Source organism: Pteropus alecto, unplaced genomic scaffold (assembly GCF_000325575.1).
Source record: "Pteropus alecto unplaced genomic scaffold, ASM32557v1 scaffold61, whole genome shotgun sequence".
NCBI lineage: Eukaryota > Metazoa > Chordata > Mammalia > Chiroptera > Pteropodidae > Pteropus > Pteropus alecto.
In genome coordinates this window covers 17,294,560-17,311,870 of record NW_006434835.1, presented here as the reverse complement: position 1 = coordinate 17,311,870, position 17,311 = coordinate 17,294,560, and the positions used below count along the sequence as shown (strand labels likewise).

The 17,311-nt window shown below is 42.5% G+C and overlaps 1 protein-coding gene across 1 annotated transcript in view; it reads right to left on the bottom strand.

The window, feature by feature from the left end:
- PLB1 (phospholipase B1) overlaps window positions 1–17,106 on the bottom strand; it is a 120,842-nt gene extending 103,736 nt beyond the window's left edge. Inside the window, exons 1-4 of the mRNA XM_006910435.3 lie at window positions 16,922–17,106; window positions 16,411–16,617; window positions 2,051–2,112; window positions 608–674 (exon numbers count right to left, since the gene is read on the bottom strand). Of these exons, the coding sequence (XP_006910497.1) occupies window positions 608–674; window positions 2,051–2,112; window positions 16,411–16,465 (184 nt within the window). The 5' untranslated portion in view covers window positions 16,466–16,617; window positions 16,922–17,106. The remainder of the gene's footprint in view (window positions 1–607; window positions 675–2,050; window positions 2,113–16,410; window positions 16,618–16,921) is intronic.
- Window positions 17,107–17,311: the final 205 nt, after the last annotated feature.

Here is a 17,311-nt window from a genome sequence, read left to right as displayed (position 1 = left end):
TACATCAGAACAATGGACCCTGCGTGGGACAGAGGACCCACTAAAGATAAGACTATCAAGGGTCCAGTCTGGACCATCTTAATTCTCTCTGTCTTAAAGTAAGGAGGTCTTTGTATGGCTTTTAGGTGAAACCTGACAGAATAGGAGAGGATTAGATCTACTGTTAACTACATATGTCAAAAAAAGGGTGCAGGCAGTGAAACTCATGGTTCTCAGAACTCACTACCCACTGCTCCAGGTTGATGAATCAATGATTTGAATTCCCCTAAAAAAACCAGTGGAGAATGTTAAGGGTGTGGTTCTGGGCAAAGATATGCTAACAGCCAACTTCTGCTTCTGTAATCTGTTTGCTTGTTTGATGTTATACCAGGGTGTGGTTCTAGGCTTTATAAGCTGCCTCTTTTGGGAGCTTGGGGCTGATCTCCTCGAACCCTGCGTGGTAGAGAGTCAGTCCCCGGCAGGCTAATAAAGGCTCATAATTCATCTCAATTGGCTCCGTGGATCTTAGAATTGATTGCACCACAACAGAAGTAGGGTTGGAGCCCCTACTGGCCACACTAGAGAGAGGATTCCAGCCTTCCTGGGTATGGCTTGGGGGGTCACATACCTGACTTAGAAGACACGTTGGATCCTGATGTCTCCAGGTTGCACAGGAAAGGAAAACCTTCCAGGATCTGCAAATGAAATCAAATATGGGAAACATCAACTGCCTCCTATGGATATATTGCAGGTCCCAAAAGTTTGGTGTAAGTGCTCTAGCTAGGCTCAAAGTCCAGGCGCAAAACTGTCCCTAGTCATGTTCTTCTAAACTGAGGTCACCTAGTAAAAGAGGCCATGCGTCTTTTCACAATGTTTTAGCAGGTGGCAGGTAAGAATGCCTCTGAACAGTGGGATAGAAAAGGAGGATGAGAAAGGAGAATAAAAATCAATTCTTGGGGTGATGACAAAGTTCTGGAGACAGACAGTAATGATGCTTGCACAACAATGTGAATGTCCTTAATGCCACTAACATGTACATTCAGAAATGAGTAAAATAGTACATTTTAAATTATGCACATTAAGGAGAGACCCAGTATACTTAAACTAAAAGATTTTTTAAAAAGTCCATCTATGCTATTCCATTTGTTTGTATTATCTACTTTCTCTCTTTTAATTTGATTATTTACACAAAAGACATTATGTGTATATGTGGCTGGAAACTGGGTAAACTTGAAACTGGAGATTCTTGTGTCTCCATCAAATTGGCATGTCCTAAGCCTAGAGGCAGAGGAGGGACTGAGTGACCAGTGCTTGGGTTCTCAAGACCTTCGGGCCTTCTCAGATGCTACAGGAGTCCAAAGCTGCTCCTGCTTCTGTGAGTGACATGGAAGGCTTTGGGGAAGGAGATCATGTTTCCTTCCCAGAATTGAGAGTAGAAGAGGAAATAAGCAGGTGTTCGAATAATGTCATTTTGTTCAATGATGTTTCATTATAACATTGATGAGATGCTGTAGGAACTTAATTCTTGTTTATATCAATTAGTCTATAGTAAAATTGGTTTTATTACAGGTCACCACAGAACCTTGGAGGACTTATTATACTCCAACAGGGGACAACACACAGTAAATGAGTTCCTTGACCACATCTCACTATCACAGGAAAATATAAGTTAATTTCTCCTGGGTTACTGCTTATGGTAAGAGATAAGGCATTTATTCTCAACTCTTATCTTGTGGATATTCTGGGAAGTCCTTATCCAGATGCCTTTAGATAGCTCACTGCATCTGCTTCAAGGTTCATAGAGATAACAAGCCCATTTATAATCTTTTCTAGACACTTCTGGGAACCACCCACTTAGTCTGCAGGAATGATGAGCCCCAAATTCCAGGAGACACACTTGGGCCATCTCTGCTCTGCCAGGCAGCCAGGCTCTCCTGGGGGAAGAATCTCATCCAGCCCATTCCCTCAAGGCCTCAGGAAGGGTCCTGCCAATTTGCATGAAAACCTGGATTTGTTCCTTGGAAGGGACCGTCTCACCCCCCAACATCTCTTAGGAGGACAAAGCCCTTACCTCAGTCCATAGCTGATTTTCCAATGTGTTCTCTTCAGGAGAGGTATTGGCCTGGGTAGTCCCTGGAAGAAAGCAAAAATAGGTTATTTAGCTGGAATTCAAAAATCAATGGGAACTCAAATTTGCACCTTTCGTGGCCTTGCTGCCAGCCTACACCTACATGCTCACCTTAGTAACACCTCTTGTGTTAGGAGAGTCTTAATTCCATTCCTCCAACAATCACCTCCATTGTTTGGAACACTGTGGTTCCATTAATGCAGCCCATTAAGGCAGAATCCCCAGGTTGGAAAGCAAAAGTGTTACCTGGGAGGGGTCAGCAATAACCCCACACCATGCACAGGCTCACCATCACAGATTCCTTTACCGGTTGGTTCCCTAGCAAACGGCAGAACTCTAGGGGATGGTAATGTTAATGGCTGCTGTTGTTTGGGGAGCCAGGGCAAAGCAGGGAAGGCAGAGGACATTCTAGGATAGTCTGAAGGGTGATGTGAGCTTAGGAGAAGGGCTAATCATGGGGCTTCCATAGCCATGTCTGCACATAGCGGCTAGACGGGCTGTCTTGAAGGGTCTTGCTGAAAGTAGCTGAAGCAGGAGAAAAGGGAGGTAGGAGACTATAGAAACACTGTCCTCACCCCAGCTTACTTTGGGTCAGTCTTTTAAAACAATTTTTTTAAACTTTTTAAAAACATAACTTACATGCAATAAAAAGACTCATTTTAAGTGTACAAGTTGGTGAATTTTCCCATAAAACCTTTAACCTTTTAAATATGCAAATAATAGTATAGTACAATGAACAGCACTCTCAATAAAGGAACAACAACAAAAAAAGTCACCCACGGTGCCTCTATCCCTACAACCAAAAGTGATTCCCTTTGTTGACACTTTCGTGACCACCATCAGGTAATCTTTTCATTCAGTTGTTATTAATGTGTATGTGATTTTGTATCCTGCAAGCTCCCTTTAATGTTGTATCATGAGCATTTTTCATGTCGTTTCATAATCTTGATGCCTATTTATTTAAACAGCTTCATGATACATTTATGGTACTGATGCGTAATCAGAGATCCAGGTCCCTTGCTTCCTTTGACTTCTCCCCGCCCAGTTCTCTGCCCAGGCGCACTCTCCTTGTTAAGGGCATACCATGTGAGAACCCCCAAACAACATTAGGCAAAGCCAAAGAGAGGCCTGACGTGGGGGAGAGGGCTTGATGTATTTTCCACCCCTGCCTTTATCTGCAGCTTTACTTTTTTACCCTAAAAAGAATTTCTCTGGTGTTTCATGAGGAGCACGAGTATGTTTCCAGTTCATCCCCACTGGGAAATCTGGCACTGATTTCCACACTGGAGCTCATAACAGGAAAGATAGCTATAACCTGCCCCCAGATCTCAGTGACCCTTTTGAGATTCCCAGAAGAAAGCTTTCTGGGCAGAATGAGCTATGTGATGGGAAGGCGCAGAGGTGTGGACAAATACAGAGCCCTGGAAAGGCTGGAGCATGGGGTTTGTAACTGGGGGGCAGGGGAGATGAGGGGAGAGCAGGCAAGGCTGCACAGACAGCAGCTGGGCTGTGGAGCTGCCAGTGTCAGCTCCATGAGCAACAGGAAGCCATGAGCAGTTTTTGAAGAGGCGAGTGTGGAGGTGTGTTTTAAGCTGGTCATCCATCACTCTGAGAGTAGTAGTGTGTTAGATGAATTAGAAGGGCAGAGATTTGAGACTATTTTGGTAATATTCTTTTTAAGCCAGGATAAAAACATATATGGTAGCCAACACATATAGGCAGCTTCTATGTGCCAGGCACTGTTCTAAGCACTTACATGACATAATTTCTTGAATCTTAACAACTCTATGAGATAAATATTATTATCTCCATTTTATGGATAAGGGCCCAGCAAGGTTAAATGGCATTTTTAAGGTGACACAGCAAATGGTGATGGCAGGATTTGAAAACAGGTGTTTTGGCTCCACGGGCTGCGCTTATAAGCAATAAGCTAAGTCACAGCCTAAGATCTAGACCAGGGATCAGCAAACTCTTTCTGTAAAGGGCCAGAGAGTCAATGTGTTTTGCAGACCGTACGGTTTCTTCCACAACTTCTCGGCTCTGCTGCTGTAGTGAAAGCAGCAGTAGACGATGTGCAAACAAATTAACGTTATCCGTGGAGACTAAAATTTGAATTTCCCATAGTTTTTACGTGTCAAGAAACAATCTTTTTATATTCCTCAACTATTTAAAAATGTAAAACCTTTTGTGGATATCGCCAAACTGATTTTAACGTTTTTATGGTGAGGCCCAGAAGGAGGAAAGATCAGAGCCAGAGGACTGGCTCTACCCAACTTCGAGACTTCCTGTGAAGCTACAGCCATCGAGACAGCGTGGTATCGGCAGAGGAATAGACAACTAGATCCACGGAACAGAAGGGAGAGCCCAGAAGACCCACATAAAGAGAGCAAAGTGACCTTTGATAAAAGAACAAAGGCGAAACAATGGAGAAAAGATGGTCCATTCAGCAAACAGTGCTGGAACAACTAAGCATCCAAATAAATAAATCTAAAATGAAATCTTCACTCACAGGTCATACAAAACCAGGATTTGGCTCACGGGCCATTGTTTGCCAACCAGTGTTCAATTGCGACTGCATTAGAAAAATGGTCATCGAAGAGAAATGAGAAGATGGCATCTCCTCCTGGCAATAGCCCTTGGCCCCAGGGATCCCACATGGGAGCCTGGGGTCCGCCTCTAGATTATAAGGCTCCTTACAGCCCCTCTCTGGGCTTTGCTAGGATCTTCGGACAGAGGAATACAGTGGCTGGAAGCCAACTCTACTCGGGTCTTTGAGAAATGTCCCATTCAGCACCTCTTATCCTCTAGGCTCCAAGTCTGAGGAATAAAAAATTGCCCCTCAAAGAAAGCCTTTAGTCTCCTGATATATATAGTTTTCTTTAAAAAAAAAAAATTTACGACAGCAAATATACTCAGAACTCTAAAAAATGTTAAATCGAATAATATAAGAAAATCTAGCCCGGTGCTGGCACAAAATAAATTTTGAAATATGTTAATTTTGATGAACAGTGCTGCTGTTTTATCATTAAAACAATCCAGGGAGATAGATGTCATTATCAGTATAATTTTATGGCAGCAAAAATTAAAATTTTTCTTTAGAGGGGTGAGACTGAGTTGAGAACTCCTATCTACCAACTTAGTTCTAAAAGGTTTTAAAGGCGCTCAAAATTGGCTGTTTTTGAGGATAATCAGTGGCTCCCTACATCTTTTCCTACGACTGTTATGGAATCTTCTAGGCCTTATTTTTTTTCCTCCATGGACATTCTATTATGCATTTACACACACACACACGCGCGCGCGCGCACACACACACACACACGCGCACATACACAGAGACACCCCATCTGTTGAGAGTTATAAAGGCAGCAAGAATTTGAGGGGCCAAGAGCCAGAGAGATAGGAAATGAAGAGAGGAAGCCCAATATTTGATGCTATCTTTACCCCGGAAGCATTTGCCAAATCATATAACACAAATTGGCAGGTAAGAGGCTAATGTACTGTTCAGAGCTCCATGGAGGTAGGGAAAATACTGGGGTTCAGCACCCATCAAAAAGGAGGAGCCATTTGATCCCGTCTGATCTCGGAAGCTAAGCAGGGTCGGGCCTGGTTAGTACTTGGATGGGAGACCACCTAGGAAGACCAGGTGCTGTAGGCATAAAAAATAAAAAATAAAGGATTGTAAGCTGACAAGATCCTTGCAATCTGTGAGGTTGACCAAGGGTTGCCTTGTCTAAAAAAAAAAGAAAAAAAGGAAGAGCCATGATAAATATACCAGGCTTTCAGCTGGGACTTCAGAGAACTAGACCCGAGGAGTAGGGATAAACTTGAAGTAGACCAGCCTCTAAAAAGACTGAAGCCCAGCTTTGAATCGATCTGATTCCTGTTTAGCTTGAGTTGATCTGTCCCTACCTGACCACCTGCCAAAAGCAAAAATAAAGCCTCTAGGGAAGAAGATAGCACCATCCAGAACATGAACTTATCTAAGTTTTCATACATGATGCCTGTCTTTCGATTTAAAAACTACCAGGAGACAACACAAAATAAACAGAAACCAAGAAAGAGAGGGAAAAAACTAGACAGTAATAAGTGAAAAGTGGTGGACTAATGTGGGAATAAATGTGTAATATTCACAGCTTTGTTAGCCTGATGTTTTGTACCCAGTTTGGAATAGAGGTGAACTAACCAGATACTTAATGGAGCAAACCAGGAAAGAGGAAGGGTTAAGACATGCTCTTCACATATTCCTGGCTGATTGGACATCTATTTTTGTGCTGGGAAGACCTGCAAGAGCCCCATGTAAAATTAAAGGGAAGAAAAACCGAAGAATTGGCTGTAGCTTTGTGTTTATTTTTTAACCTACACACACATCAATAGACAGAGCCTTATAAACTTTAGGTGTTTGAGCATAACCTCTCTCCAAATCGTTGGCTGGTCACTAAACCATGCAGACCCAGGTGTGACTCCTTAGATTAAGAAAATAAACACAAGAAATAAAATATCTGAACAAAGGCTTTAGTAGCTGCTCACCATGAGAAGGACAGATTCCAGAGTTTAAGTCCAGGCAAATTACTAAAAAAGAAACCAACAACCCTCATAAAAATAAAACAGAATCCAAAATTGCTAAATTTTAACAAGTATATCCAGTTTTCAACCAAAAGTTACTAGACATGCCATGAAACTGAAAAGTGAGTTCTCGTATTCAAGGAAAAAACAGTGAATGAAACTGGTTCTGAGTGGGCTCAGATGTTGAATTTTGCAGGCAAAGTCTTCAAAGCAGCTAATATATTTACATTTATACACATATTCAAATAATAAAAGAAACAATGTTCAAAGAACTACAGAAAAACAAAGACTAAAGGCTTACAAGAAGAGATATAAATATTTTCTTTTATATATATTTGTAATATATTTATAATAAGTATAAATATATAAGAAAATTCCAGAGTTGAAAAGTACGATAACTGAAAAATGAGATGGGCTCAGCAACAGACTGGAGGTGGCAGAAAAAAGAACCTGTAAACTTAAAGAAAGACCAATAGAAAGTACATTTTTAAAAATACAAGGGAAAAATGAAAAATAAACAGAACCTCAGAGATCTGTGAATACTGTCAAACGCGGAAGCATGCAGGTACTAAGTCCCAGAAGAAGTAGAGAGAGAAAGAGGCAGAAAAAAGATTTGAAGAGATAATGGCTGAAAATTTCCCACATTTGATGAAAAATATTGAGCCACAGATAAAAGAAGCTGGGGGAAAAACAAACAAAAACAAAAAACAAAAAAAAACCTTGGGTAGGAAAAACACAAAGAGAATTTTGCCAAAACACATCAACTGTAATAATCAATGTGTCTAGGAGTAGTTCTAAAGCCAAGGAGAAAAAAAAACTCAAAAACAGAAGAAAACCAACTTTTCACACACATGAGACCAACATTATGATTAATGACCAACTTATCAGAAACCATGGAGGTCAGAAGTCAGTGGAAGGACACATTCATACTATTAAGAGAAAAATGATCCCAGAGGGAAGCATGGTAATGTAAGAAGGAACAAAGACCTGAGTAAGTATGTAAGTAAAGCCAAAATAATATTGACCGTATAAAACAGAAGCCTGAAAACTATGGTCCATAGGTCAACTTGGCCCATAGCCTATTTTTATATGGCTCTCTAGATAAGAATGGCTTTTACATATTTAAAGGGTTATGAAAAAAAAAGAACAATATGTGATTGAGACCATATATGATCCACAAAACCAAAAAATTTACCACTTGGCTCTTTACCAAAAAAGTTTGCCAGTTTCAATATAAACAATAAAAATAATGTAGTGTGGAATTTAAAACATATGTAGCATATTGCTGAATGGGATTTGGATGGAATAAATGGAGTTACACAGTTAAAACGTTTTTGCTTTATCCGGAAAGTGATAAGACTACTCATTTATATTAGACTTTTATAAGTCAAGGATGCATGTTGTAATCTTAAATGTCAAAATAATAAAAAATGTGTCATTAGCAAGCTAATGTTGGACAGGGTAGAGTGGTGGAAATGAAATAAGTAAATAAATGAAGGAGAAAAGGTCATAGAACAGGTAGGACACATTGAAACATAAATAGTCAGATATTAGATTGAAACACACTTAGGAAAACCGAAAAGGGGGAAGACGGGTTAGGGGTGGGTATATGAGAATTTCCTTCCGTATGTAAAGGGACGGATGCCCAGGGGGCTGGCTTTGTTCCATGTGACTCCCAAACCAGGACTGGGCCAGTGGTAGGTTTGGTATACTTGCCTTGTGGAGTTGCTATAAAGATTAAATACATGTAAACCAAAGCACAGTGTCTGACATGCGGTAAATGTACAGTAATTGGTAGTTATGATTATTATAATTTTGATATCAGAGAGATACTTAGCATAGACATTATTCAGGTTCTTCCAGCCTCCATATTCTGGGATTTCATCATATAACTATAGCTCATGTTTTTATCTTGATGATCTGGAGTGTCACAAAGAGGCTATACTTGGAACCTAAATGTTAAGTGTCCAGACTTGAAGACCGAAGTCCCTACTGGATCCTGGAGTGATCTGGACCCTCACTCCAGTTCTCTGCTCCCTCTCAGGTAAACGGGAAGAAAATTTCTTGCCTATTCCCACAGCACCCTGAGGCATCGTGGAAGAAGTTGTCAAAGCACGTGTGACATGACCGAACCCCAATCACGGAATCCCAAGGGAACTTTTCACTTTGGAAGGTTGTTTTAGCCTCAAGCTCATTGATCTATGAAAGGCTTAGAGCTTCCTGGTAAACTCCCACCTCATTAAAGTCAGTATGGGAAGAAAATATACTTTTCCACCCTGATGGGAATGAAAGAGAAAGACCTTTGTGCACACTCTGAGAAACAGGGTTGGCTGAGATCAGTCATCCATGTTGGACACAGCTAACACCAGAGAGGGCCTGGAACTGACAAAGGGCCATTGGAGTGTCAGGCCTTGGCTAGGCGAAGTCTCACACAATTCTTCCTAGGGAAGTACCTTCTGAAGCAATGGTTCTCAACTTAGCTTCCCCAACACAGAGATGCAGGTTGGACTGGTGTGGGGTGACCCCTGGGTGTGCTGAGCACCAGCAGTTTTTAAAAGCCCTTGGAGGGATGTTCATGTACTTCTGAGTCTGAGAGCCTCCGCTCCTCAAAGAAACCCAAAGTGTCAGTCCAGCGGGTGGCCAGGGGTAGGTAGGGTGATTGCAAAAGCAAAATTAAAACAGCTCATGCTCTCACAATTTATAGATTCCCTTTATGTTTTTCTATTCATACTGTGTCTGGAGTACAATTGTCGACCCCTGTCCCTGCCTTTAGGAAAGACAGCTGTTCTGTGACCTTGATCAAGCATTACTCTCCCTGGACCTTGGCTTCCTCATCTATAAAGTGGGGATAAGATGGACTTCCCTGTCTTCTTCACGGGGTGCTTGTGAGAATCACAGAAGAGGAAAGGGCTGTGTGAAGAAGAGAGGGCTGTACACATGTGAGGGGGGACTTGTCTCCTCGGATGAAAGGAAGCCGCTTGCCCTGGCCAGTGGGTGGGACTGTCAAGGCGTGTGGAATTAAGACCACTCTTGAGTGTACATTAAATTCTTGGGCTCTTTGAAAAGTGCATAACATCCTCACAGCAACCCTAAAAAGTAAGTAGAGGCAGGATTTATGACTCTGTTGGCATTTTTATAAGAGGCTTGGTGACTTCCGGCAGCTCACACAGACCAAGGGCAGAGGCCGGCCTCCCTCCAGCACTGGCATCCACTAAGCAGTGAGCTGAGTGGAAGAGGAGGGTCTAAGCCAGCCAGTGTTTGTCCCCTGTAGTGTTTTGGACTGTAAGCAGGTCTGCAGCACCTCATTCTCATTCACGCCCAGGGCCTGTGGAATGCTGCTGGTGACCTGTGAACAGGCCCAGCACGTGACTACCTGGGGGCACCGAGTCAGAAACCGTGAGTCACGCCCGGCTCCTGCACCAACGCTAGAATATCCAGTGCTCTGAGAAGCTTGGGATGTTAGTGTCCTTCCATCAACGTGGTGCTTGGGAGTCAGTAGAAGGTGACGCTGAGGGACAGAGAAACTTTGTGGGGTAGCTAGACTGACCTCTGAACATTTGAGAATTCTGGAATGGTCGAGGTGAGCAGATCTCTGAGATCATCTTGTTCGATACCTCTGGGAACTAAGAAGCAGGGAGTAGCAAACTTGACAAAGACGTCTCACAAGTTACCAAAAGGGCCGTGTGTGTAGCTCGATTCTCCTTAACCTACTCCGGTATGCTTTCCTTGGGACCAAAGTCTTTTTAAGAGAAGTTTATAAAAAGCTTATTATTAGGTGTGTCATTCTATAACCCGAGTTTCTAGCATAGGGAAATTTATTCTGTTGCCATGTCTACCGGACCAATATTTTCAGTTGCCTTTACCCATCAGTCAATCCAGATTTATAGTCAGGATGCCAAAAATGACATAGGATTAACACTGTCCTGGCCTTGGGGTAGATACTATCTCTAGTCTGATAAGGTTACAAAAAACTTTAGAGATGGTGTGGCAAGTCCCAAACCACCACTCTCTAAATACTCCGTGTCCTGTGCTGAGTCCTGTGCTGACGGCCACAGGGAGACGCCACCACCCATTACAGATTCCACTCCAGGTAGAGACCAGTGCTCCCTCCTGTCTTCATCTCCTGATGCCCTCCCAATATCCCACATCTACATGCTGTGCCCCCAGAGAGCGAAGGGGGCTCTAGGGAGCAGTCCCAACAGGAGAGAACACATTCAAAGTCGACTTGAGGTTTTGCCGTGACTCACCGTATGACCTCAGACAAAGAAAGCTTTGTCTTTAGATTGCTTTTGTCCTCAACTTCCTCATGGGGAGAATTGAGGCAGAGCCAGAGTCAGGAACAACCCAAAGAGGGTCCTGTGGTGAAAGTGAACAAGCAGCGCCTCGGTGGTGGCAGGCCGGAGCCCTGCCTCCTTCTACACTAATGTCCCCCACGGTCACTCCAGCTCCAGCTTTGCCTCGGCCACCACGGGCCAGAACTTTAAAGGGGACCAGGGACCCTCAAAGCAGGAGAGAGTAGGAGCAATGATGACTGAGCTCCAACAGGAGGGCAATGTCATGGAACAGTGTAGGGGCCGTATGGTGTCCCCCATCAGGAAGGTCTCTTTCCAGAGACAGCTGGTAGTTTCTGGACTGAAGAAGGGAGCATTGCCTGAGGACCACTATTTCTCACTGAGATGCAAGAATGCAAGAGGAAATGCTTGCCTAGGGTGAAGAAAAGCACCTGGCCTACCCACAGCCCAGCAAGCTCCCTACTGGGCCGCTATATCGGAGCCACATACACAACTGGTCAGTGTGTTGCCTCTTCCAACTCTTGACCTTTTGTATCTAAAGGTAGGGGACTCATCTTGCCCAAAATACCACTTGCGTTAGGCTACTACCCTGCTGAAGAAATCTTTAATAGCTCCCCACTTCTCGCTCTAGCAAATTCAAATTCTCAGCTTGCTGCATGACCTTGGACCAGTCACTTAACCTCTGTTGGGTTCAGTTTTTGTAAATGTAAAATAAAAGATTTGGATTAAATCGTTTCAGAAGTCTCTTTAAGCCAAATGGACACTATGATGATCTCTATTGTTCTTTTTGTCTTGGGATTTCAAAATTCTACTTTACCTAACGCTTCACCTGCCCCAACACCTACCCTGTACTCCAGCACAGGCCCGCTCCCTGCTCCTCATACCCATCACGTTGAGCCCCCACTTTGTCTTTAGCTATGCTGCTCCCCGCAATTGCATGTCCTCCTTGTTCCGGTGTTTATCTTAATCCTGCCCCATCGAGTTTTACCTCTCACATGAAACTTCTCCAGCCCACATTCATCACTCAGTTCTCTGAATCCTGTTGCTTGTATTACAGCTACTCACACCTATTTTCGTACTTAATTCTTCTCCAGTGATTTTATGCAAATCAGTTCTCTCTCCCCAGACAGTTCTTTACATTGGGTTTATTATCTACCAGCCAGGTTCTGACTAACTCCAGTTCTTAGAAGGATGCTCAGACAGTTAATTGACAGTAGCAAAAACACAACTTGATGAAAATAATGACTGACAATAAAATCCTAAAAATCTACAAGGTACAGATGACATTCCAGGAACGCAAGATTCCCGAGCCCGCAGAGAAAATCCCATACCTGTGCTTGTTGCCCAGAGCAGGAATTTGGAGGCAAGTGTGTGAACTGGAGTGGGGGTGGGGATGCCATCAAATATATGACTCGAGCAAGTCCCCTCCCTTCTCTCATCAATAACTGGAAGGACTTGGGCCACCAGAAGTTCTCCAAGGTTTCTACTCTCATTTGAAAAGATATTTCTAGAAGGCTGGGCTGGCAACCTGCAGGAAAGGATCCTTGTAAAATGAATGTTGACTAGTTTTACTTGTTCTAATAACGAGAGATATTCTTTTCCTCACACGATGACTTTGCCCAGTTCCCACTTTTGGCTTTGCATAGGCATATTACCAAGGCAACAAATTTTCATTCACAAGCATGATGTTCCCTTGGAGAACTTTGACCCATTCTAGGGAAGAAAAAAAAATCAAGCGAAAGTTGTATTTTACTAGATACAGTGATTTCTTGCCAACTTGCTTTAGCCAATTACAGTTTTGAAATAATGATGTTTCAGTTTTATAAACCCAAACTTTCAGAGCAAGAATTTGTTCTCAAATGTGTTGTTGAGCCATTTTAAAGCTTATATAAAAGCCCAGTTGTGAGTCTGTCTTTTCTTGGGCTCAGTTGTAATGCATGGTGGTGGTAAAGGCCCTACTCTAGACTCAGACACAGGACTGAATTCTGGCTCATGTACTTATTAGCTAGATGACCTTGGATTAGTTATTTGAGTCTCAGTTTTCTCACCTGTAAAATGGGGATAATAGTCCATCCCCTTTAAAGGGATGCTGTTGTATATGTATCATGCTTAGTATGGGGCTGGGCTGTTCTAGAGAACTTTACACCATGAGTATATTTTTTCACATAGTTTTGACTTTTGAACCATGTTAATGTTTTATATACTCAAAAAAAAAAAGTAAAAATCAATAAGAATGGCAGAACCCTATACCCGAATCCAAACGGAGACAAACTTAACTATATGTCAAACAAACAACCACACAGAGAACAAAAGAAAAAAAACTAATCCAAGTGATTTTGAACAAAGAATTTCAGTTATACACCCTGGGTGGGATATATTCTGAGGACAAGAGAATGACCAGGAAATCTGAACTTCATTTGTTGGTGATGGTGTTACTGTTGTAGTAATTCCAATATTATGGTATGTACGTCATAGGATTCAGCAAATGGATACAATTACTGATGCTTTTGTAACCCTGGTTCGCACGGTGGGAGGACAGTACAAATCTGAAATGGGAAAAGGAGATAAAAGTCTAATTCTAACTAAGATTAGAGGTAGCTGCGTAATTGTTTTAAAAAAGGAAACTTTCTTAGCTCTGTCCACTGAGAGGGAGCAGCAATGAACACGCCTCAAACCCAGATCTTTGTTTCTAAATCAAATTCCCTACCAGTTGGAACCATGAAGAAATGGCCAAACTCCATGGCCAAGATAGGAAAAATATAAGATTAGCCTGAATAACTTATTCCATAATGTTAAAAAGTGCTTAAAAATTGATGAGGACACAGGACTCAGCTTGAAAGGGCTCTCGCTGGCCAAATATGTAATGACTCGAGCACCAAAAGTAATGACTGAACTTGATCACACACTGATTAATCAAAGAATCCATAAGTCCATTTTATGTTTAAAAGATAAAACATAAAAGGAGTGAGAAAAAGTAAAGACTCTCTTTTTATGAAGGAATGTCAACTAATATTAGAAGGAATGACAGGCATTTTTTAATCACCATTTTACACTCATCATGGTAATAATAGATTCAGACAAGAATCACCAGTCAGATGGTATCACAGCATCTCCCTACAACTTACAAATCACATAGGGGAAGGTGCCTTTACAAGGGAGAAATCTGGCAGACATAGCCTTCACCAAATTATCAGATTTAACATGACTACTTGGCGTATTTAACATCAGGTGGATCCTCTAATGTGTCTCACCTGGATGTAACATTATGTTGCATTTCTGCCCAAAGAGTTTAATCTGATTCTAGCAATAAAGAAACAGTTTAGACAAATCCAAATTGGAGTGCACACGTCAAAAGCCACACAAAAAGGAACAAACAAATGACACACAAAAAGGAACAAACCAACAAAAAAAAGGTTAAAGAATTGTTCTAGATTAAAAGAGTTTTTTTTAGAGGCAGGACAATTACATACAACATATGGTCTTTGGTAAATCTATTAGGCAAAGACTGAAAATATAAACAGAATAATAAGAAGACAACTAAATTAATTCACCGCATTAGAAAATTAAAGGAGTAAATCATACAATCATCTTAATAAGTGCAGAAAAAGTATTAGATAAAATTTAATGTCCGCTCATGATTTAAAAAAAAAAAAAAACGAAAAACTGCTTAGCAAATGAGGAACTTTCTTAGTTTCATAAGGAGTATCTACAGAAAAGCTAGTAGCAAACACCATACTTTCTGACAAAACATTTAAAAAAAATTTTTTTTTAACTTGGAAATAAGAATACCTCCGACCATCACCTCTGTGAAAAACTGTCGTGGAGACACCAGCCAGCCCAGTAAGGCAAAAGCAAGAAAAGGTACACAGACTGAAAAGAAACCACACTGTCATTATTGGCAGGATTATGTATATAGAAAATCCAAAAGAATATACAGATAACATTAAAGTTTATAAGAGTTGGAGTGGGTTCAAAATCAATATACAAAAATCTATTTTATTTCTGTATAACTTGGGCCATGATCGCAGCTTCTCTACTTTTGTTCGTTTCCACTCAGGATCAACCGGCGAAAGCTGGATACATTCCCCAAATGAATCACTTCGTTTCTAGTTAGCAACCTCCAGCTTCCCCGTGGCAACAGCCTCCAACCAGAGGACACCTGAAGCCTTCCGCTTTTTACTCTCAAGCTTTCTCACTCCCCTGCCTGCCTTGGAGTCTCTGCCCAACACAAGTGATATTGGCTGACCCCCTTGCCACAGCAACCTCTGAATAGACGCCATTTGTTCTCATGTGGGTGGTCTTCATTTTTTTTTTTTTTTCCCAAAATTAAGTATTTTGCTCATCTAAAGTCTCCATAAAGAGAGTGGAAAACCAAACTTCAGAGTAGATGTATCTGCCCTATGTATAACCCACAAAGAGTGAGTGCACAGCATGTATGAAAAACTCCTCCTAAAAACCCATGGAATGATGGGAAACACACTTGAACAGGCACTTCACGACAGAGGAAATCAAATGGTCAACAAGCGTTAAAATAAAAGCTCCTCAGCCTCAGTAGCAATCAGGAAAATGCAATCACTCGGTGCAGTAAGCAGAGTAGGCATTATTATCCCCTCACCCCAATCCTCCCATCTAGACACGCACACCCCTAGATTCAGAGTGGGCAACCGACTTGTCCAAGGTACACAGCAGGACTGGTGCCTGGACTGCAGCCAGGCCTCTGTTCTCTATCTCTTTTTGTCCCTCTAGGGGCTCCAGGGCAAATGCTTTCTCGCTCTGGGCCCAGGACTTTCATTTGGTAGAGAAGCTAAAAAAAATCTTTAAGATTCTTCCCAGTGTAAAGAATTCTGTCTTTCTAACAAAGGGAGGAGGGAAGAGCCAGAGGTCAGGTGGACGGGGGCAGAGAGGGATGACAGTAGAGGCACAAGCTCACTGTAATTATTATTGTCAGGAGAAACCCAAAGTCCTGGCTGGCAGCCCACTCTTTTCCATCAAGGTGAATGGCACTAAAGAAAGTGAGCAATCTTTTAGAATTTGTTATCCCGAAATCTGTCTTCTTCTGTTCTTTCAGCAAAAACAAAACCAAGCCCATAAAAAGTAATAATCAAAATATGCTTCTTATTAGTAATATTTCCACGTGTAGGATGAGAAAAATCAAGGTCCAGGGAGGTAGCTCTTGCCTAAGGCTCCACACAGCACAGAGAACAGAATCCAGGTCTTTGTGACTCCCTACACCCATGGCTTCTTCTCCCACCATAGAGCTGCTGCTCGTCCTTCTCACGTATCCCAAGACCTCTCACCCCACGGCCTTGGGCACTTAACCTCAGCATTCCAGCCCGCTTGGGTCTGAACTGTACATTCTGTGCTCGTGAAGAGTACACATTCCGCTCGCAAGCTCCGTGCCTCAGCAACATGGGACACCAGCAGGGCTGACCCTTCAGGCAGACTTACCTTGCTCCAGAAGTGGCAGCAGCCCCAGGACGAAAACGTGTGTCCACAGCCCCATTCCAGAATCCTCCAAGTATCGCGGGCCTCAGATGAACCGTTTCCACAAATGGACCAGTTGTCACTCTTCCTCCTTTTATGCTCCTTTATTGTCTGATAATGTGCCTGTCATAAATTTTACTGTGTTCACCTTTGAAAGAGGGCAGTGGCTGGCTGTAAATAATAAATATTAACATTAAGGCAGATGTCTCGAGGTAGATGGGTCAAAGATGGGTAGCATGTTCTAGATGAAGGCATCAAAAGACCAAGCCCACTCAACTCCCTTCACATGGCCTCCCCGGAATGTGGGTGCCCAGAAATTGCCCGTGTCAGGGACTGGTCTGCTGGGGAAGGGCATGGGGCTGGAATCCCAGGTCGGCCAAAGCTGTGAGAACTTGGGCACGTCCCTCATCGTGGCTTCAGCTTCTTGGCTGTAAGCCATGGTCATAAATAAAAGCCATGAAAGGAGTGACAGTACTTTGTAACAACTAAACCATGGAGCCGCTGCCAAACGCGAGGTCTCTTAGTATGAAATGTGTTCCCACGGTGTCTCAGGAGCACCACCGGGAACCCTGGTCTCCGTGATGCAGAGGTATGTTTATGTCCCCACCCCACATCCAAAGCATGGGTGACCGGAAGTGTTGGACCAAAGTGCACACCACACACCTATTGTCTGCATGTTTAATTGAGAGATACGAACCAGGGGTGAGCCATGCAACTCATGTGACATGAATCAGCAGATTCCTTTGGGCAAACTCAGACGGAATGCTGGGCTGGGTCTGAACTGGGCAGGCAGAGCTGGCATTTAAAGCCTGGGTGACAAAATACCCTTGAGGGCAAAATTTAAAAATTTTCCCACAAATATCAA